Source organism: Podarcis vaucheri (assembly GCF_965113315.1).
Source record: "Podarcis vaucheri genome assembly, chromosome: 16".
NCBI lineage: Eukaryota > Metazoa > Chordata > Lepidosauria > Squamata > Lacertidae > Podarcis > Podarcis vaucheri.
This window is the reverse complement of record NC_138754.1, coordinates 29,552,622-29,575,517: the sequence shown is the minus strand read 5'-3', so window position 1 is coordinate 29,575,517 and position 22,896 is coordinate 29,552,622. Positions and strand designations below refer to the sequence as shown.

At 44.8% G+C, this 22,896-nt stretch overlaps 1 protein-coding gene across 2 annotated transcripts in view; it reads left to right on the top strand.

The window, feature by feature from the left end:
* Positions 1–22,896, top strand: part of SLC25A1 (solute carrier family 25 member 1) — a 56,908-nt gene that overhangs the window by 19,215 nt on the left and 14,797 nt on the right. For both annotated transcript variants that reach the window (XR_014214500.1, XM_082203412.1), the window contains exons 2-4: positions 15,987–16,094; positions 21,798–21,897; positions 22,158–22,296. Coding sequence is in view for 1 of the 2 variants with exons in the window: in XM_082203412.1 (XP_082059538.1) it covers positions 15,987–16,094; positions 21,798–21,897; positions 22,158–22,296 (347 nt within the window). In the remaining variant the exon portion in view is untranslated. The remainder of the gene's footprint in view (positions 1–15,986; positions 16,095–21,797; positions 21,898–22,157; positions 22,297–22,896) is intronic.

Here is a 22,896-nt window from a genome sequence, read left to right as displayed (position 1 = left end):
CAAATATGTGTGCTGCGCCTCCTTCTTGTACCGTTCAGAGATTGGGGTGGCAAAGTCCCCCTGCTCCTCCCAAAAGAACCTGGCTTTGGCCTGTTGTTCTCAGGATCAAAGTAAGATACCATTTTACTTTTAAAAACACAACAATACCCAACACGGAAGATTGGCAAATCCTAATGGTAGAATATCTGCAGCTAGCGAAGGCGACAGGAAGAGTAAGAAGCCAACCAAAACAAAGAGTCTATAAGGATCGGGGAATCTTTAAAGAATATTTAGAAAACTATGGAATAAAAGGAAAATCTTTGCAGAATTAGACTGATCCCTGTATTGTAGAAATTTAAGTTCGTAGGGAGGTAAAAAGAAATTATATAAGAAATATGTAACTGTGCAGTATAAAGTAATGGATAGATTACAGTGAGATTAATTGGAAGTCAGTTTAAAATTTCTTTTATATAAGTTTTATAATTGTGTTCAGTATCAGGAGTACAGTGGTGCCTCGCAAGACGAAAAGAATCCATTCTGTGATTCTCTTCGTCTAGCGTTTTTTTTCGTCTTGCGAAGCAAGCCCATTGACGGATTAGCGCTATTAGCGGCTTTTAGCGGCTTATCTGCTGATCGGATCAGCTGATAAGCGGTTTAGCGGCTTAGAAAAAGGGGGGGAAAGGGAAAAAAACCAGCAGGAACTCGCAAGACATTGTCGTCTTGCGAAGCAAGCCCATAGGGAAATTCGTTTTGCGAAGCACCTCCAAAACGGAAAACTCTCGTCTAGCGAGTTTTCCGTCTTGCGAGGCATTCGTCTTGCGGGGCACCACTGTATATATGATGATAATTATATTAATTTTCTTGTATTTTATAGGGTGGTGGTTTATTTGATTCTTCTGTTATTTGTTTGTATGTTTGTTTACTTGTATGTATGTCTGTTTTTTCATAAATGTGTTTATTTTAAATTAATAAAGATATTTATTTTTTAAAAAAGCAAAATAATAAAAATAAAAAGTGTGGCCTTTTCAAAACACTTTCTCTCAAATGCAAATCCCTGTTAATGCACGAAATGGTTAAGGGCTAAATGGTTCAACTTGAATCAGAGTAGAGTTTTAATTGCAGCGAAATCCCAGGGGAAAGCGCAGGGTGGAACCTTTGTATTAGCCCTGGGGGGTTTTGTTTGTTGTTCCAGGCATAAAAATGGCTCCAGTTGCCAGCCTCCCACCGTTAGTCCTTTTAATTTTCCTCTTGGAGGCTTGAAAAGGACCTCATGCCTGTCGCTGATGAGCTGGCAGCTGTGCAATTTCAGACTCATAAAGGGAGGCAAAAAATGAGAATGGGGAGCAAAATCCCAGCCATGATTGAACACAGCCTTCCTAACCTGGTGCTGTCCAGATGTTCTGGACAACAGCAGCCACCAGCAGTGGATCTGTGCCCATTGAATTTTGAGGGTCAAAAATAAAACATTAAAGACATTTAGCAAATACAGTCATACCTCATGTCACGTCTGCTTCATGTTGCATTCTTTCAGGTTACATCCCGTGGCAATCCGGAAGTACCGGAAAGGGTTACTTCCGGGTTTTGCCGCTCGCGCATGCGCAGAAGCGCAAAATGACATCACGCACATGCGCAGAAGCAGCGAATTGCAACATGCACTTGCACAGACGCGCCGCTGCAGGTTGTGCTCTTTTCTTGTTGCGAATGGGCCTCCGGAACGGATCCCGTTCACAACCAGAGGTACCACTAAACCCACCCCGACTCACAAATGCTGTACAGAGGTACCTCGGGTTACATATGCTTCAGGTTACAGACTAGGGTCTTGGTAAATCTCTCTACTGTTTTTGGAAGACAATTTGTGGCGCCCTTTGTGCTTCAGCATGTCTTAGCCAGAGTTGGTTTTTTGCATGACTTTATTATTTGCAGTTTTATAAGCTAAGTGCAGGGCTTGTGTGTGTGTGTGTGTGCGCGCGCGCGCTTGCGGGGAGGATGGCTGGAGGTTACAACAGAGCTTTTATGCAATTGCCAATCAGTATATCTCTCTCTCCTCTTTTCCACCTACCTACTTGTCTCTGGCAAAGTGGCGAAGGTTCTCTGCAGGAGCCACTAATGGGGAAAGCTAAGAGCACCCTTGGGGTAAACTTTGAAGGGCTGGCCTTATAATGCAGGCTGATGGCCGGATTTCTTTCTCTCCCCCTCCCCCAATTTTTTTTGTTCATTTTATAATACAAATAAAGCACACAAACAGAAAAACAAGAAATACAAACAAATTCTTGTCATATCCTCTTTTTTCTAAACGTTGTTAAATGGGCTTCCCCAAGTCCCACCTATGTGATTTTCATATTACTTCATCTTTAGCAGTTTACATATACAGTGGTACTTGGCTTACATACGCTTCAGGTTACAAACGTTTCAGGTTACAGACTCCGCTAATCCAGAAATAGTGCTTCAGGTTAAGAACTTTGCTTCAGGATAAGAACAGAAATTGGGCTCTGGCGGCGCGGCAGCAGCAGGAGGCCCCATTAGCTAAAGTGGTGCTTCAGGTTAAGAACAGTTTAAGTTTAAGAACGGACCTCCAGAACAAATTAAGTACTTAACCCGAGGTACCACTGTATCATAGATTCTAACCATCTTTTTTTATCACACTTAAGATAACTTCACATTTTATCGCTTACAAATAATATTATTTTAAAATACACTATCTTCTAACCCTACAGCCTATATCCACTTTCAAAGCTCTTCTAAGATTTAAATATTAACATATTTTTTCAAATATTCCCTACACTTCTTCCAGTCTTCTTCCACCGTCTCTTCTCTCTGGTCTCGGAGTCTCCCGGTCAGTTTGGCAAGTTCCATATAGTCCATCATCTTCATCTGCCATTCTTCAATAGTTGGTAAATCTTGTTTCTTCCAATTCTTTGCTAGCAATATTATCGCGGCTGTTGTGGCATACAGAAAAAAAGTAACATTCTTTTTGGGGATTTCACCCCGATAGCCTGGAAGTACGCAGGCTAAGACCCTACCTGCCCGCAGACTGCCTCGCCAGAGTGGCTCTGATCACTTTTGTCTCCCGCCCATCACTTGTATTCGGCCGCCAGATGCTTGCTGAGAAGCGATGCGGCCCCTGAGCTGCAAAAAATATTCTTCTACTGCTGCGTTAGTGGACCAAACCTTCCCACTTGGGTTTTTTGTGGATAGTTAGATCACTGCAGATGGTGACAGCAGTCACGAAATTAAAAGACGCCTGCTTCTTGGGAGAAAAGCGATGGCAAACCTAGACAGCATCTTAAAAAGCAAAGACATCACCTTGCAAACAAAGGTCCATATAGTTAAAGCCATGGTTTTCCCAGTAGAGATGTATGGAAGTGAGAGCTGGACCATAAAGAAGGCTGGTCACCGAAGAATTGATGCTTTTGAATTATGGTGCTGGAGGAGACTCTTGAGAGTCCTATGGACTGCAAGAAGATCCAACCTCTCCATTCTTAAGGAAATCGGCCCTGAGTGCTCACTGGAAGGACAGATCCTGAAGCTGAGGCTCCAAGACTTTGGCCACCTCATGAGAAGAGAAGACTCCCTGGAAATGTTGGGAAAGATGCAGGGCACAAGGAGAAGGGGACGACAGAGGACGAGATGGTTGGACGTTGTTCTTGAAGCTACCAACATGAGTTTGACCAAACTGTGGGAGGCAGTGGAAGACAGGAGTGCCTGGCGTGCTCTGGTCCATGGAGTCACGAAGAGTCGGACACGACTAAATGACTAAACAACAACAACAACAAGCAGGAAATGTTGGAGGCAAGGAAGTGGTTTTCTCCATGAAAATTCTGATACAATCTTTCTTTATTCAGTTTTACACTACACATTTAAATTCAAACATTAGACATCACCATCAGTGTTTAGGATTCCCTTACTTCTTAGCTCCCCTCCACCCTTCCACGGTTTCCATATTCAATCTTTTTCAACTGCATCACATATTTTCTCTATTTTTCTTAAATAATCCATTTTTACCTTAGTTTTCAGTACATTACAAGCGTTACTCAAATCCTGCCCAAAGCTTTTAGCTGTTTACAGTGTTCTCTTAAGTAAATTGCAAATTTCTCCCCCATTCCTTATTATAGTCCCTCTCTTCCGGATTTCTGATTTTCCCGGTCATTTTCACCATTTCACAGACTTCTCCATGAAAATTCTGGTGTCCTCTGAAGCGTTTTCCTTGCGAGTTGCTCTTGGCCACCACTTTTTAAAATAAAATAATAAAATTAAATATACCCATGCTGCTAGCTCTCATGACTGCAGAGGCAGGCTTTGAAAACTGGGGCTGAAGTCTCTGCATGGGAATTGCTTCCCCTGCGCTGGTTGTTTCCAAGTTCACACGGCAGCTCTGCCAGCTGGAAAACGATTGCCAAATCTTGGCGCTTCAGAAGAACCTCTCCTCCGCGTGTGAGGGGCAAGGTGCCGCAGTTGTGCAAAGAGTCTTCCAAGTGGCGGGCACAGTGCCCAGCTGAATCATGTCAAGCCCTGTATAATCCCCTGCTTGAAGGAAGGAACGGCTTTTCACCTACCCAAAGCTCCCTGCTTACACAGCTGAGATTTGAACAAGCCAGTTTTCAGCTGAGAAGACCTGGGGGCCCAACTCTCCCCTCCCCTCTATTTTGGGGGAAGCTTGCTTATTTTGAAGTCCACAAGATTTCTACTCCTTGCAGTTATTTTATTTGTCATATTTACAGCCGCCGCCACCGCTCCTGGTGGTTTTCAATCGTTTATTTGATTAAGGTTTATGGAGAAAAATACAAAACTTAATATCTTTCTCTTTTTTCACCCAAACAAAGATTTTGATCCAGATCTGTGGTTCTCAATGTGGGGCACAGCCCCCACAATTTGATATTAAGGGGAGCAATTTTATTTTTAAGCGGGGCAATTCAAGAATGAGTTATTAACAGTGAATGGCCTTTTAGGCTTCCTCCATGTGACTAGGAGTTCACTTTTTGAATAATAAGAATTATATGTCACAGGGGGAGCATCAGGATTTTAGAGATGCTTAGATGGTGCATGGCCAAAAAAGGTTGGGAACCACTGATCTAGATACAATAAAACATAAAAGAAGGGGTGGGAGAGAGAAAGGAATAGAAGGAGGGAAGGAGAGAGAGAGAGAGAGAGAGAGAGAGAAGAAAAGAAAAGAAAGGTTGAAGGATAAAGATAGAAAAAATAAGATTCAAAAATTAAATATTATTGTTGGAAACCTGCTCATCTCTAAAAGAAATATAAAATGTCAGTTCTGGTGGTTTTCTCCGCTTTCTAGGAAGTAATCTAAAAGGTTCCTGTGCAGAAGGAATGAGGAAGCTAAACCCCACCCCCCAAGCTAGTGCTGGAGCCCCAGCTCCCATCATCTTGTTGGAAGTGTAGCAGGGACCATTCAGTTTAATTCTGTTAGTGCTAAAGTCAGCTAGCCCAAAGGTGGGAACTGGTTGAAGCATTGCTTAGCAACTGAGGCAGCACGTGATTGGCTGTGTCGTTCTGAGGTTAGTTTTCCCTCTGTATATTTGATTGACTGTCTGCCTGCTATGTGTAAGGCCTGAAGGTAAGGCAGACAATATTTCTCCCTTTCTCCTCAAATAATACAGTGGTACCTCGCAAGACGAATGCCTCGCAAGACGGAAAACTCACAAAACAAAAGGGTTTTTGGTTTTTTGACTTGCTTCGCAAGACGATTTTCCCTATGGGCTTGCTTCGCAAGACGTAAACGTCTTGCAAGTTTGTTTCCTTTTTCTTAAAACCGTTAATACAGTTGCGACTTGACTTCGAGGAGCAACTCATAGCACACGGTGTGGTAGCCTTTTTTGAGGTTTTTGAAGACTTTGGTGATTTTTGAAGCTTTTCCAAAAGTTTTCCGACACCGTGCTTCGCAAGACGAAAAAAACCGCAAGACGAAAAGACTCGTGGAATGAATTAATTTCGTCTTGCGAGGCACCACTGTAAAATATTTTTGTTCAGTTTGTGGAGAACACACACACACACACACACACTAGCTTGATAGATCAGGGATGGGGAGTCTGAGGCCTGAAGACTAAATGCCCCTCCCCATGCCTCTTTTTCTGGACTCCATCTATGCTGTTTAATTGACTTTGCTAACACAGCCCTGAGTGCTGGCCATACAGGTTGGGGCGGATGGTAGTTAAGAGACCAATAGCATCTGGAACGCCATAGATTCCCTACCTTTGTTATACAGGCTGAGACAACAATTGTTCTTGGCTCTTGATTTATTCTCAAGGTCATCTTTGGCTCCATCCCTACACAAAATATTTTAAGCAGGTGCTAAATAACTGGGCGATATATCAATAATACCATCCAAAAGCAGTTTGAAGTCCATATAGTTATACCGGTTTCATAATTTCTGACCTGGCTATTGATCACAAATCACGATGGGTGAAAACCCCACACACAGGGGGAACCCTCCCCCCCGCTATAAATAAGTCATAAATTAAATCATTATAACAAAAGAAAAAGAAAAAAACTCTATGTAAAATCGCATAGAAAAGTTTTTTGCTCTGCAGCGCCACCTGGTGTTGCATGTTTATAACACATTCTAAACATTGTTTTTTGACTAATGTAGCTGAGTCCTGTGTGCGTGCGCTGTGCAAAAATTACAACATGGGGAAAACCACGAAGCCAGCTAATGCTTCTCTCGATTCCTGCAGCCCCTGTTAACTCAACCGGATCAGGTTTCCCCAGCCTCACGAAGGGGGGGGGGCAGTGAACCACAAGAGCAGGCGCCGGCAAAAATCACAGTGCAGGAAAAGGCATTGTGATATATCAGTATACAGTGGCATCTCAGATTAAGTGCTTAATTCGTTCCGGAGGTCCGTTCTTAACCTGAAACTGTTCTTAACCTGGAGCACCACTTTAGCTAATGGGGCCTCCTGCTGCCGCCGCTCCACCGGAGCACAATTTCTGTTCTTATCCTGAAGCAAAGTTCTTAACCCGAGGTACAGTGGTGCCCCGCAAGACGAATGCCTCGCAAGACGGAAAACTCGCTAGACGAAAGAGTTTTCCGTTTTGGAGGTGCTTCGCGAAACGAATCTCCTATGGGCTTGCTTCGCAAGACGAAAATGTCTTGCGAGTTCCTGCGGGTTTTTTTCCCTCCCCCCCTTTTTCTAAGCCGCTAAGCCGCTTATCAGCTGATCCGATAAACTGATAAGCCGCTAAAAGCCGCTAAAAGCCGCTAAAAGCCGCTAATAGCGCTAATCCTCTAATCCGTCAATGGGCTTGATTCGCAAGACAAAAAAACCCGCTAGACGAAGAGAATCACAGAACGGATTCTTTTCGTCTTGCGAGGCACCACTGTACTATTTTTGGGTTAGCGGAGTCTGTAACCTGAAGTGTATGTAACCTGAGGTACCACTGTACTGTGATATTCCTAGGATTTTTAATCCTTTAAGCACTTCTGCCTAGTCCGTGCCTATGTTCTCCTTTGGTTCGAAGATGGAGTGAACTGTGGTCCTGGAATTCACATATTCAGACCACTCGCACTCATCAGTCTGGGATTTGAACTAAGATTTACTGAACCGGGATAGAGCTCTGTTGCAAGAAGCATTTGCTCAAGGCTGGGCTGTGTTGCCATAGTTGAATTTCGGGCTTCCTGGGGTATTGCATCCCGAAGAGTCAGCCTGAAGAAAGATCCTTTTGTTCAGCCCACTCTGTGCAAGGCAGGGTTCAGCCGTTTCTTTCTTGGGGGAGCGGAGAGTTGCTGAACAGCAGCCCTGGAGGACAGCAACACAATAGGGAAAGATTTAGCGGCTTAAAGTCAAAACCACCCATTGTTTCAGCCAAGCAGTGCTTAGGTCGGCCTGGGGCACACGCATTCTCATGTGTCAGCCTGAGCAGAATGTTAAGTGGCCTTTCCCCTTAAAAAAGAGCTAGAGAAAGATTGTAGTCCTCATGGTTGTATACAAAAGGACCAAATTACATGGGAACATGAGAGGGAGTCCAGCTCAGTACTGGCAACAGCTCTCCAGAGTAACAGACGGGGATATTTCAAGGCTTGAAGTAGGGATGTTCTTTTGGGAGGGAGAGGCATAGCTGTCAACTTACAGATTTGAAAATAAGGGACCAGCAGCCAAAATAAGGGACCTGCAGCCTCACCTGTTCCAGGCACTCCAGTCTTCCTGTCCTCCTGCAGTCTGGTCAAACTCATGCTGGTAGCTTCGAGAACACTGTCCAACCAACTTTGGAACCAGAGGCTCAACTGAATAGAATCTGAATCACATGCACCACAAGGCCTATGCAGCCTCAACTTAAGATGGCTCCCTGGCCTGGCCTTGCACTACAAAGTTTGCAGCAGCACGTGCAACAAAATGGCATCCAGCATTCAAAAAACCCCTCGGCTTGCATTAACTAGCCACGCACAAGGCATGCAAGCTCCACCCCCCAGTCGTTCTTAGACTTCTTATTGGGTGAGCAACACAGCCAATCAATACAGTTGGAGCCTCCCTCCTCCCTGGCCGGCAGGGAGGGAGGGAGAGGAGCTGCTTCCTTTGAAATTTAAGGGACATCATTTAAGGGACATTTAAGGGACATCCATCAATAAGGGACATGGCGCTGGAATAAGGGACTGTCCCTTCAAATAAGGGACACTTGACAGCTATGGGGAGAGGATAATTTTTATTAGATTTTATTGTTGTTGCTATTTAGTCGTTTAGTCGTGTCCGACTCTTCGTGACCCCCTGGACCAGAGCACGCCAGGCACTCCTGTCTTCCACTGCCTCCCGCAGTTTGGTCAAACTCATGCTGGTAGCTTCAAGAACACTGTCCAACCATCTCCTCCTCTGTCGTCCCCTTCTCCTTGTGCCCTCCATCTTTCCCAACATCAGGGTCTTTTCCAGGGAGTCTTCTCTTCTCATGAGGTGGCCAAAGTCTTGGAGCCTCAGCTTCAGGATCTGTCCTTCCAGTGAGCACTCAGGGCTGATTTCCTTCAGAATGGAGAGGTTTGATCTTCTTGCAGTCCATGGGACTCTCAAGAGTCTCCTCCAGCACCATAATTCAAAGCATCAATTCTTCAGCGATCAGCCTTCTTTATGGTCCAGCTCTCACTTCCATACATCACTACAAGGATTATTATCAAATATCTTTTTGTTGTCCAGACTAAAACACTAACCTAGATAAAATAAATGCATAGATCCAGAGGGAAAGAAAGAAAAAAGAAGGGGAGGGAAAATAAAGAGAGATGGAAGAAAGATTAAAAGAGAGAGACATGGGTCCAATTGCGACCAAATGGAGATCTCTGGATGCTGAGTTGGTGATTGACATCTCCATCTGACTGGCCCCTCCAGCTTTCTTAAGCAGAAAAGCTGATTTATTGCATCTACAGCCTTTTTCGACAAGGAGCCCATGGTTCCTCACCTCCTTCCTCAGTTAATCGCTGCAACGACTCTGTGAGGTCGGCCAGGAGGCTGTGACTGACTCCATGGTTCACCCAGGGAGCTTCATGACTGAGTGGGGATTTGACCCCTCAGCTCCCAGGTCCTAGTCTGACACTCTAACCGCTATCCCACACTGCCTTCCCAGAATATTTCTGCTATGGGGCAGCTGTATAAAGTAGGCCGATAAATATGTGGAAAGCAAAACGTCACTTAGAGAAGGATCTGAAATATTTTCCTAGAAGCTTGAAAGTGTTTCTGTTCTGATTTGTTTCATTTGATGTTTTAATGTGCTTTGAGGTTTGTTCTTTAAAATATAAAGCGGTATAGGAATGAAGTAATAATGACTATAATAATAATAGACTTCATTGGAAAAAATGGCACAGAACAGGGGTAGTTAACATGGTTCCCTTGAGATATTATCGGGACATTGTTAGACTTCAATTGGTTTTATTTTGGGTTGTTATGTTGGTTGTTTTAATGTGTTGCAAACCGTTTTGAGATTTCCCCCTCCCTTTAAAATACAAAGCTGTCTAGAAATGAAAGGAATAATAATAACAATAACAATTATTATTATTATTATTATTATTATTATTATTATTATTATTAATATTATTTTTATAAATTTCACTGCAAAAAAAATTAAATAAAAGGGTGGCTAGACCATTCCATTGTGGCGACCGTAACCTAGGTTTAAGGTGCCATTTGACGATAAGCTTTATATATCTGGGATTCTAGCACCGTACTGGAGGGTTTGAAGAATCTTGCTTCTATGTTGTGAGAAGTAACTGAGCTGGCAAACTCCCAAAGTCCAGCCTTTTATATTTCCCTCCGTCAGACAGCGGGAACAAGTGGGATCAATGCAGGGGGGTTTTCCCCCAACCCGAAAATAATAGAGAGGCCTCACTTTGGAGCCCTGTTGCCTTTTTAAGAATGGAAGACCCTTTTGAAAGCAGGCGCAATCTTTTGCTAGACCGGGTCAAGGAGATGAGAGAGCTCCCAGGCTTGGGGGGCGTGAGAAGAATCTGGAGGAGGAATGGATGCTGTTTTATTCTGACTGCACCCAGAACTAGTTTATCAGGTAACAGGATAAGCAGCCAGAAACAAGCATTCAAATAGACTTGATTCAGTCCCTGCCCTGTAGAAAATCTCTCTAGTGAGAGGCGCCTTGAAATCTTGTTGCTCTAAAAAACACACAACACGTTCCATTCAGCAGAGATTTAAGGTTAGGGCAGCTAGTTGGCCTAATTCACAGGGGACCATCGTCCTTTTAAAGTGCTGCCCGGTTTAAAGACTTTTGAAAAATTAAATATTGTTATCATTCCTGTTCTGTGTTCCTGCAGTTTTTTTTCTTTTTCTTTTTTTGCATTTGACTTTGTTCTGCGATATTTTTTGGGTGTCGTTCAGAGATTTCTTTCAATTATGAATCAATATATATATATATACAGTGGTACCTCGGGTTAAGTACTTAATTCGTTCTGGAGGTCCGTTCTTACCCTGGAACTGTTCTTAACCTGAAGCACCACTTTAACTAATGGGGCCTCCCGCTGCCGCCGCACCGCTGGAGCACAATTTCTGTTCTCATCCTGAAGCAAAGTTCTTAACCCGAGGTACTATTTCTGGGTTAGCGAAATCTGTAACCTGAAGCGTATGTAACCTGAAGCGTATGTAACCTGAGGTACCACTGTATATATAAATTAATGTAATAATAGTTCTTTTAATTAGGTGATTCATAAATAATAAAAAGTGTCCTGGGGCACAGTGGGCTCCCCCCCTTTTCCTTTTTTTAAGGGTGTGTTTTAAGCTGTGTTTTGTGTAAACAGCTTAGGGATTTCACACGTTAAGCGCCGTGCGAATATTGTAAATAAATTAAAAGCGACCTCGCTTGCGTTTCCATGCCTGCGCCAGGATTCTGGGAAATGTAGTTTGTTCAGAGTGCAGAAATTTGGCATGCAACCCGCTGTCCCCTTCACAGAGCTAAAATTTCACATGGTTTCCATTTGTGTGGAAATTGTAGGTCTTTATTGGGACTAGGTGATCTCCCAACAACTTTTAGCGCCCTGGACAAAACTCTACAGTTCCCAGGGTTCTTGGAGGGAGGCTGTGGCTGTTTGAAGTGGTATGATGCTGCTTTGAATATTCAGATGGGGACCTCTTTCTGCCATCTGTAGCCACCTGAAATTCTCATTTCTGTTAACTGGCCATCTCTGGGATAGATCAGCTGGAAGAGCATGAGACACAGAATCTCAGGGTTTTGGATTCGAGACTCACATTGGGCAGAGGAATGAGGAATGAATGAATCTTTTATTTTCATCAGCTATCAGCCATAGCAATAAAATAACAGTACAATATACAAAGAATAGAAATAAAAAGTCAATTATATAGAATACAATTTGGAGTTTTGAATCAATAGTCAAGCAGTGGATCTTATTCTGATTGCCCCAGCTAAAAACCTTGCAACCTTTGTTGTCACCTGCTCATCTTGATCTGCCAAGAGAACGGACACTGTGGCAGTGGCTGGGCGACCCGGAATGGACAATAAAAGAGGGGCGATAACCTTATTCCTCAAATCTTTATAAAGAGTGCAAGCCAGCAGGCCATGCGCCACCGATTCAGTACTGCCATCTCCACAGGGACATAAGCGTTTTTCGTGTGAAATCTGTTGGAATCGTCCCTAAAGTACAGCCGAGGGCAATACATTCAATCTCGAGAGAGTAAAAGTGTGCCTATATTTTGGAATTGCTAGGTGATGCAGAGAGGGTGCCAGAGAGTCGAAATGGGAAGGTGCAAAATAGTCATACCATGGGCAAAATTTCCTTATTGTGGCCAAGTTGTTCTGACGCTCGATAACATTTAGGCGCTGACAAATTAGACTGTTTGCTTTACTAAAACCCAAAGTGAGTAGCTGTTTTGGTGATAAACCACAAGAGTGAAGTTTTTGATGGACAGCTTTAATCCAGGCGTTCTTGCGACAATCTTGCAGCACTAGGGATATTAGATGGGGGGGGGATCTAAGTTTAGGTGAAGCTAATAGTTAGGTGTCCTACGCCAGATCCACATTGGGCAAAAGATCCCTGCATTGCAGGGGGGTTGGACTAGATGACCGCATGATCCCTTCCAACTCTGCAGTTCTGTAATTTTTCCACCCACCCTCCCCTGTTAAAAATCTTTCAATGGTTGTCAAAGTCTGGTGCCGGAACAATCTGTGGCGCTTTCAGTGCTGAAAGCCAGTCCCGGGGGCCAATTCCTCATTTAATCGAATTTTCAGCATGCATGGAATATTTCCCCCTTGCGGGCCCGCCGACAGCTTTGTCATCATCGTGAGACCTGAAAGCCTGCTCAGCTGATGCAGATCCCGTTTCCTCCTAATTCCCTGGCCTGGGCGTTGACTGGGCATGCTCCTGTCCCAGCCAATGGCAACGGGCAAATGCCTGGTGCTGAGTCATGCTTGGGTGGTGCGTTCCTCTTGGTGAATGATAGTAGAGGAAAGAATGACTCGGCCAGTTGAGAGGGTCAGGACGTGAAGGCGGATTTCCATAGCCACAGAGGGAGGTCAGGTTTCAGGAAGGTCTCTCTGTGTGGGCCAACCAGCTGGAGATTAAAAATATAGCACATCAAAGCTGTTCAGATGCATAGGCTGCCGGACGCGCCTGGTTTTTGGAGCATGACTGTGCTAAAAGTTATGAGGAGCGCTGTTTTCTTGCTACTGAGAGCCAATGGGGTCTAGCAGTCAGAGTTTTGCACTGGGGGTGGCAAAAGAGCCGGATTCAAATCTGCACGCAGCCATGGAGTTCACTGGGCCAGTCTTGGACAAAATAATAATAATTTATTATTTATACCCCGCCCATCTGGGGTTCCCCTGCCAGTCTGGGCGGCTTCCAACAGAACACAGAAGAAACTTTCAAACATTAACAACTTTCCCGAACAGGGCTGCCTTCAGATGTCTTCTACAAGTCAGATAGTTGTTTATTTCCTTGACATCTGGTGGGAGGGCGTTCCACAGGGCGGGCACCATTACCGAGAAGGCCCTCTGCCTGGTTCCCTGTAACCTCACATCTCACAGTGAGGGAACCGCCAGAAGGCCCTCAGATTTTGACCTCAGTGTCCGGGCTGAATGATGGGGGTGGAAACACTCCTTCAGGTCTACTGGGCCGAGGCTGTTTAGGGCTTTAAAGGTCAGCACCAACACTTTGAATTGTGCTCGGAAACGTACTGGGAGCCAATGTAGGTCTTTCAGGACCGGTGTTCTATGGCCTTGGCGGCCACTCCCAGTCACCAGTCTAGCTGCCGCATTCTGGATTAATTGCAGTTTCCGGGTCACCTTCAAAGGTAGCCCCACGTAGAGCGCATTGCAGTAGTCCAAGCGGGAGATAACCAGAGCATGCACCACTCTGGCAAGACAGTCCACGGGCAGGTAGGGTCTCAGCCTGCGTACCAGATGGAGGTAGTAGAAAGCTGCCCTGGACACGGATTTGACCTGCGCCTCCATGGACAGCTGTGAGTCCAAAATGACTCCCAGTCTGCGCACCTGGTCCTTCAGGGGCACAGTTACCCCATTCAGGACCAGGGAGTACTCCACACCTGCCCACCCCCTGTCCCCCAAAAACAGTACTTCTGTCTTGTCAGGATTCAACCTCAATCTGTTAGCCGCCATCCATTCTCTAGACAACCACTCTCTTTCTCCATGTCACTACAGGATGATATTCTTGGCTAATGCGTTTTGCAATCCTGTCTGATGTTTGCTTGCGAAATCTGGAAGTTTTGAGCAGGGGAGAGGTTGGGTTAGGTTAGAGGCGGCTGAAATGATAGCTGATCACAAAGGATAGAAAATGCCTGGCAGCAGCTTACAACATCTGTCTCATTAAGTGTTCTGCAACTAATGAGGATTAATGCACACGGGAAGCCTATAAAATGAATGAGGGATCCTTTTTTCTTTCCAACCACAGTGCGGTTCCCAGAGTGACATAAGAGTCAATCCCCCTTCAGGGAAAACTCTGAGGAATTGTAGCTCTGTGAGAGAACTAGTGGTCTCCTAAAAACAATAAGCGCTGAAGCTCACAGGGTCTCCTCAGGCCAGTCACTTTCTCTCAGCCTAACTTACCTCAAAGGGTTCTTGTGAGTATAAAATGAAGAAGAAGAGGAAAGGTGGGATATAAATGTAAATACAGTGGGATCTCGGTTTTTGAGTGTCTCAGAAGCCGGACGTTTCAGTTTTTGAACGCCGAAAACCCGGAAGTACCGTATTTTTTGCACTATAACACTCACTTTTTTCCTCCTAGAAAGTAAGGGGAAATATCTGTGCGTGTTATGGAGGAAATGCCTATGGGTGGCATGCCTACGGATTTTCCTCCTCTAAAAACTACGTGCGTGTTATGGTCGGGTGCGTGTTATAGAGCGAAAAATACGGTAAATGTTTCCGTTTTCAAACGCGCCTTGGAAGTTGAATGGCTTCTGAGGCGCATTTCTCAATTTTCTCAATTGAATTTTCCAACCACCCATTGCACCTCGGTTGTTGAACATTTTGGAAGTCAAACGGTCTTCCAGAATGGATTACGTTCAACAACTAAGCTTCCACTGTATCAATAAATAAATGTGAGGGTTGAGAGGACTGAGTGTTCCTTCACGGAAGTTTAGAGAAAAGGGTTGTCACAGAAAAGAGTTCTAGCCTAGCAGTCTCCCTGACATGCTAGATTTCTGTGTGCAGAATTTTTGTTGTTGTTATGGGGGAGGAGTCCATTATGTTGATCACCCACTTGCAGTTTCCAATGGGATATCCCAGATTGGGTATTGCTACCTGAACCCAATATTGCCTTATTCATTTAATGTGGGAGTGTTTGAACTTCTCAGCGTTTTCTACATCTGATTTTCCACCGTGAGGACAGGATACCAGACTAGATGGGGCTTTGGCCTGATCCAGCTGGGCTCTTCTTATGTTATGTCCTTGCAAAACCATATCGTCTTGGTTTATATTCTCAAATAATTTGTGAACTTGGGCATGGATGCAATTTCCAATTCTTTATCATACAACGGTGGCACTTTGACACCATTGTGGTTACTGGGGAGCTCAGGAGCCAAGATGACAAGAACTTTAAAAAAGAATGGAAGAAGTTCATAATTTATATACAAGATCATTGTAAGCAGGTTAAAACATTAGCAGGATTTTAAACATACTTGTAATGTACGGATAATTTAGAAAGACTAAAAATTGGAGTAGTATTGATATGCAGTGGAAAATAGTAACAATAGGACCTGCAGAAGAGATTTGGGGGGGGGGGGTCAGGAGATTAAGAGTAATCTCGACATTTGGATTTGGAATTGATTTTGTTATATGTTTATATGTTTGAAAATCAAATAAAAAATTATTTCCAAAAAAGAGACACAATTGGACTCTGCTGGATGAAATACAATTGCCTCTGGTCTATTTTTTGGGAATCCTGCAAAGTGTTTTAAGTTTTTACTCTGCTAACTATATGTTGGAATCTACTCTGGATGAATATTGAGTAGAATTTCCATGACCCAGGCAGAAGGCGAAAAGAGTGTTGATGCGATTCTTTTGGAAATGGGGGGTTGTTTTTATTTTGCTTTGCTTTATTTTTCCCCTAGGTGGCCTCGCTGGCGGCATTGAGATTTGCATTACATTCCCCACAGAGTATGTGAAAACGCAGCTTCAGCTGGATGAGAAAGCAAACCCGCCCCGCTACAAAGGAATTGGTAAGTCTTCACCAGGCAGCAGGACTGAAACCCACCAGATCTCTCAATATCCGTTGTCTGCTCCAAACCGATTCCCGCAAGCAAACCGAAACATGACTCTGGCCAGGCTGTTCAGAGAGGTGCCATAGGAGAAGAACCACATTTTGCAGGTGGATGAATGTGTGGTTATTTACTTGGTTATTTAAACAATTAAATATTGGGGTTTTGAGCCGGGATATGTACTAGCTTCATGCAGCCCTTCAAGTGGACGCGGGTGGCGCTGTGGGTTAAACCACAGAGCCTAGGACTTGCCGATCAGAAGGTCGCGGTTCGAATCCCTGCGCTGGGGTGAGCTCCCGTTGCTCGGTCCCTGCTCCTGCCAACCTAGCAGTTCGAAAGCACACCAAAGTGCAAGTAGATAAATAGGTACCACTCCGGCAGGAAGGTAAATAGCGTTTCCGTTAAGAACGGACCTCCGGAACAAATTAAGTACTTAACCCGAGGTACCATTGTATTGTCATATCCATAGGGACACAACCTTTTTTCCATTGGATTTTTTTTGGGGAAAACGACCCTCAAGTACAACCGAATCTTGCAACTCCAGAGTCGGTCACGACTGGACCTAATGGTCAGGGGTCCCTTTACCTTTACCTTTTTAATAACCTTAATCCTCAAATCTTTATAAAGAGTGCAAGCCAGAAGCCCATGAGCCACTGACTCAATACTGCCATCTCCATAGGGACACAACCTTTTTTCCAGTGGACTTTTTGGGGAAATTGACCCTCAAGTACAACCGAATCTTGCGAAGGCGTGCCTGTATTTTGGAATTGTTTACATTTTGCAAATAGGGTGCCAAAGTGTCAAAATGCCTAAGTGGGAAATAATCATACCATGGACAAAATTTCCTTATTGGACTCCGCAGGTCATGGTGTGTGTGCGTGGGGGGGGGGTTTCCACCCCCTCCCTTATTTATCCAGCCCAAGGAAACAAATCCCTTAAGGATCACCCTGTCCCTTGCGGCGTTCACCGGTGGCGTGCAATGTAGCCGCTCAGTTGAGCCTGACGGATGTCCCCTCACCTCCCCCCCTTTAATATAGCCTTGAGCTCTGACCGTTCTGCCATACGAAAGCAAGAAGGAAAGGAGCGACCGGGGACCTCGTGTGCCGCAGGCAGTGGCTCGATGACTCATCGCCTAGCCTGTTTGCCCGGCTGACTCGCTAAGGAGGTTGGCGGCGTTCCAGCCTGGCTGGAGCGTGCCGGATTTGCAACCGATGAGACACGCTGTGCTGCAGAACCTCCTTAGCGGCTTGGCAAAGGCATCACTCTGCAGGTAGCAGCGGCACAGGGGCTGTTTGCAATCCGGAGCCATGGCAAGGATAGGGAGAGTCGTGCGGGAAGAGCTGTGTGCCCACGTTAAATTTGTGCACGGAGAAAAGGGGTCGTTGAAGTGGGCTTTGTGCTGTTCTGGTGTCCCGCTGCTCTTCATGTTCCATCTTCCCTCCCTGTCCTTCTGACGTAGCCAGAAACACACGATTTAAAAGCAAGGGCTCGAGGGTAGCCAAGGATACGGAGCAGTTCTGATTTGGCAGGATAAACACTCAGCTCCCCTTGTAGGTCATCACAGGAGAGGCTGCAGAGTTTTCGGCATGACGTGGCCTGTTTTGCAAACCTTGTTTTGCAAACCTGTTTTGCAAACCTTGACCACCCTGCAGAGAGCTAGTGAGCTGAAGCAGTAGGACCTGGTTTATATCAGGTCAGACTCTTTGTCCATCTAAAGGTAAAGGGACCCCTGACCATTAGGTCCATTCGAGGACGACTCTGGGGTTGCGGTGCTCATCTCACGTACAGCTTCCGGGTCATGTGGCCAGCAGGACTAAGCCACTTCTGGCGAACCAGAGCAGCGCACGGAAACACCGTTTACCTTCCCGCTGGAGCGGTACCTATTTATCTACTTGCACTTCGTGCTTTCGAATGACTAGGTTGGCAGGAGCAGGGACCGAGCAACGGGAGCTCACCCGTCGTGGGGATTCAAACCGCCGACCTTCTGATCGGCAAGCCCTAGGTTCTGTGGTTTCACCCACAGCGCCACCTGCGTCCTCTCTTTGTCCACCTAGCTGTGGTCTAAACCACTGAGCCTCTTGGGCTTGCTGATTGGAAGGTCAGCGGATCAAATCCCTGCAACAGAGTTGTTGTTGTTGTTGTTGTTGTTGTTGTTGTTGTTGTTGTTGTTAATAATTATTGATTATTTATACTCCGCCCATCTGGCTTGGTTTCCCCAGCCACTCTGGGCAGCTCCCAACAGAATATTAAGAATACGATAAAGCATCAAACATTAAAAACTTCCCTAAACAGGGCTGCCTTCAGATGTCTTCTAAAAGTCAGATAGTTGTTTATTTCCTTGACATCTGATGGGAGGGCGTTCCACAGGGCGGGCACCACTACCATTGCTCTGTCCCAGCTCCTGCCAACCTAGCAGTTTGAAAGCATGCCAGCGCAAGTAGATAAATAGGTACCAGTGTGGCGGGAAGGTAAATGGTGTTTCTGTGCTCTCTGGTTTCCGTCATGGTGTTCTGTTGCGCCAGAAGCGGTTTAGTTCTGCTGGCCACATGACCCAGAAAGCTGTCTGTGGACAAATGCCGGCTGCCTCGGCCTGAAAGCGAGATGAGTGCTGCAACCCCATAGTCGCCTTTGACTTGACTTAACTGTCCAGGGGTCCTTTACCTTCTTTACCTTTACCATGTCCACAGCATACAGCTAAAGCATTGCGGTCCCACTTTAAGCAGCCACAGCTCCCTCCAGAGAATCCTGGGAGCTGCAGCATGCTAAAGGTGCTGAGAGGCCCCCCTATTCCCCTTACAGAACTACATTTCCCAGAGTTCCCTGGGAAGAGGGATTGATTGTTAAACTGCTTCAGGATTTGTGAGGGGAATAATAGCTCTCAGGAGCCTTAAACCACAGCTTTCAGAATCCTTTGGGGGAAGCCACGACTGTTTAAATGGCTTTCAATAGTGCATTATAAATGTATGCCCTTTTTTCTGCCCACTCTCCCTTCCCGTTTTTGTTTTATTTTCTGTATACATTTATTTTCTGTATACATTCTGTATACATTTCTGTATACACATATATCCAAGGAGGGATACATGTGTTTTTGGAAGGCGGGGGTGGGGTGAGTGTTTTGTTTCGTTTTTTAACTATTCGTTTTGCATTTTTTATCCTGTATTTTTATCTTGTGAACTGCCCTGAGACCTTTAGAGGAAGTTTAATAAATAAATAAACTGCCTTACAAGGCTGTTGTGGGGATCAAATGAAGAGGGGAATCGTAGAATCAGAATTGGAAGGGCCCCTGGGCGGTCATCTAGTCCAACCCCCTGCTATCCAGGAATTTGCTGTCATCCTATGCGGGGATCAAACCTGCAACCTTGCCGTTAGCAGCAGCACACTCCAACCATGTACGCCACCATTGAGCTCCTTGGAGGAAAGGCGGATTATAAATGCAATAAATTACTAAAATGGCCTACGTGGATTTAAGAATTGGTTCAGGAAATAGAATTCTTTTTTCTCTCCTCCTTAGCGCAGAAATTGGATTGCCTTGAGTACAGAATGTCTAACTTGTTTAGGGCACATTGCAAACAGTCTTCAGAAGTGAGATGAGATGAGAATCTTTCTTAATTATGGCCCAGCAAAAAAAAAAAAATCCCAGTTTGATTCTTGTTATTCATCTCGGCCTCGCGAAAAGCCAGATCTAATTGCAAAGACAGAGTACATAGCTGATGATGTGTCTAGGGATGACAAACCCTTTCAAGGAGACCGAAAGAAATAGCTACGTTTAGACAAGATTTATTTCAAGGCTGCGTGTGGATGGGGATTTGTTGCCGGTAAAAATAATATATACTTTGTTTTAAAAGCTCAGAAGAAATTAAAATGGGGAACAGTCATTTGTCTTGTTTGCTGAAGTTTACGGACCAAGAAGCAGGAGAGTTCAGACCCAGGAAAGTTGGCTTTTTTTAGACTAGGAAAAGCATTTTTTTAAAAATAAGAGAAATTCAGCAGTGGCTAAGCTGCCTCAGTTCCTTCTAGAACATTCGTCCTAAAAAATAAGAATGTTAGCCTGGCATCTGCTGAGGGAATCATAGTTGGTGAGCTTCTCAGGGTTATTAGTTCCAGTTCTGCTTATTTAGGCAGACACCAGTTTTTCTTCAGACCTCCATGTTGTTTTGTATAGGACAGAGAAAGGGAATCTGTGGTCCTTCAGATGCTGGTGAACTCCAGCTCCCATCAGTCTCAGCTAGGCTGGCTAATACTGAGGGATGATGGGAGCAAAACTCAGAGGGCTACACATTTCCCCATCCGTGGTATAGCATTCAGGCCCCATCTACACTACCCATTTAAAGCGCTACGATACCACTTTATAAACAGTTGTGGCTTTACCCAAATAATCCCGGGGAATATAGTTTGCTATTGCTGCTGAGCGTTATTAGGAGATCGTTCCCCTCGCAGACCTACAATTCTCAGAGTGGTGTAGCAGGGTGTTGGGATACTGCCAGGCAGACAAAGGCCATCATGTCCCCAAGCCGTCTCTGTTGTGATCCATCGACCTCCCGTAGATAACGCAGTATCAGTCAATTAGCGACAGGAGCCCCAGAAATAGCTTGCCACATTCCAGAGCTCAGTGCACGCTCTGTCAGCAGATACTTACAGCGAAAGGTGCACCCAGGAAAGCATATTTACAAGTTTATTCAGCGTTGGTCAGAACAGAAAGAAAACATGACTGCCTGCTACTATGTCTCAGGCACAGAGAGAGAAACGAAAGCAATAGACAAACAGAAACATCCTGTGAACAGGAAATACAGTACGTAGGCTGTGACTCACAACAGCCTGTCCCCTTTTTAAGGTGGAACGGAAATATCCTAACACAGGGAACCCCTCTTCCCAGGGAATTCTGGGAGTTAAAGTTTTTAATGGGAAGTTTTTAATGACTGATGTTTTAATGTATTCTTAATATTTTGTTAGAAGGGACACAGGTGGCACTGTGGGTTAAACCACAGAGCCTAGGACTTGCCGATCAGAAGGTCAGCAGTTCGAATCCCCGCGACGGGGTGAGCTCCCGTTGCTCAGTCCCTGCTCCTGCCAACCTAGCAGTTCAAAAGCATGTCAAAGTGCAAGTAGATAAATAGGTACTGCTCTGGCAGGAAGGTAAACGGCGTTTCCGTGCGCTGCTCTGGTTCGCCAGAAGTGGCTTAGTCATGCTGGCCACATGACCCGGAAGCTGTACGCTGGCTCCCTCAGCCAGTAAAGCGAGATGAGCGCCGCAACCCCAGAGTCGGCCACGACTGGACCTAATGGTCAGGGGTCCCTTTACCTTTTTAATATTTTGTTTGAAGCTGCCCAGAGTGGCTGGGGAAACCCAGCTAGATGGGCAGGATATAAATTATTATTATTATTATTATTATTATTATTATTATTATTATTATTAATTGTTTATTACATGGGGTCTTCTAACAGCTCTCAGCAAACTACAGTTCCCAGAATTCTCTGGGGGAATGCATGGCTGCATAAAACTTCTGCAGATGTTAAGCAGGGATTTGTTTCACTGGATTTATTTCGCTCCACTTGGTAATATATATTTCTGGTGTGGGCTGGGCATATGTTCTTGTTGTAGTACAAAGCAGTATTATTAACAATAAATCGTTCCCCAGTCACATTACTCTTTTTCTCCTGTTTCAGCGGACTGTGTGAAGGTGACCGTCCGAGATCATGGGATCAAGGGGCTCTATCGTGGCCTCAGCTCTCTGGTTTATGGTTCCATACCGAAAGCCGCCGTGAGGTAATCACTTTTGGATTTTTATTCATTTCTGTAGTAGTAGTAGTAGTAGTAGTAGTAGTAGTTGTATTGAACTTCTTAGTCACTTTTTAAAATACAAAATGTATACTGGAATTTGGGCTAAGTTGCTCAGAGACTCCTTAAAGCAGTGAATGATGAATAAATTGAATAAATAATATAATAATGGCAAGAGCAGCGTGTTCTCTTCTCCCCAACCCGCCGTGCTCCTCAGCTTTCACGAGCCACCTTCTTTCTCTTTCCAGGTTTGGCATGTTTGAATTCCTCAGCAACCACATGAGAGATGCAGAAGGGAAGTTGGACAGCAAACGAGGGCTCCTGGCTGGCTTGGGAGCTGGCGTGGCCGAAGCGGTGCTTGTGGTGTGCCCTATGGAAACCATAAAAGTAAACACAACCAAAAACACGCACACAAAATGTGGTGTTTGTTTGCTTATTTCTTTCTTTGTTTTTGGGTTGATTAAATGTGTATCCAACTTTTCAAGAACTTCTCCACAAAGTAGTTTACACACACACACACACATTGTGTGTGTGTGTGTGTGTGTGTGTGTCTGTCTGTCTGTCTGAAATAATCATCAAATAGGAAGTTGCCCTTATCCCAAATGAGATCATTGGTTGATCTGTCTCAGTGGTGTTGATACCATGTGGTGCCAAACTAAGTCCTGCTCATAGCAGACCCATTGAAATGAATGGACCTAAGTTTGTTGTGTCCATTAATTTCAGTAGAATACAAACTGCTGACTGGGTATAGCTGGCGATCTAATGCTGGAGTACTGGAAGAAGCAAAGATCACTAGTGTCAAAGCAATGATTCTTCAACATCAACTTTGTAGGACTGGTCATGTTGTGCGGATGCCTGATTATTGTCTTCCAAAGCAACTACTCTATTACAAACTTAACAATGGAAAGCGTAATGCTGGGGGTCAACAAAAGAGGTCTAAAGACTCTCTGAAAGCAAATCTAAAAAAAAAAAAAGTAGTCTAAACAC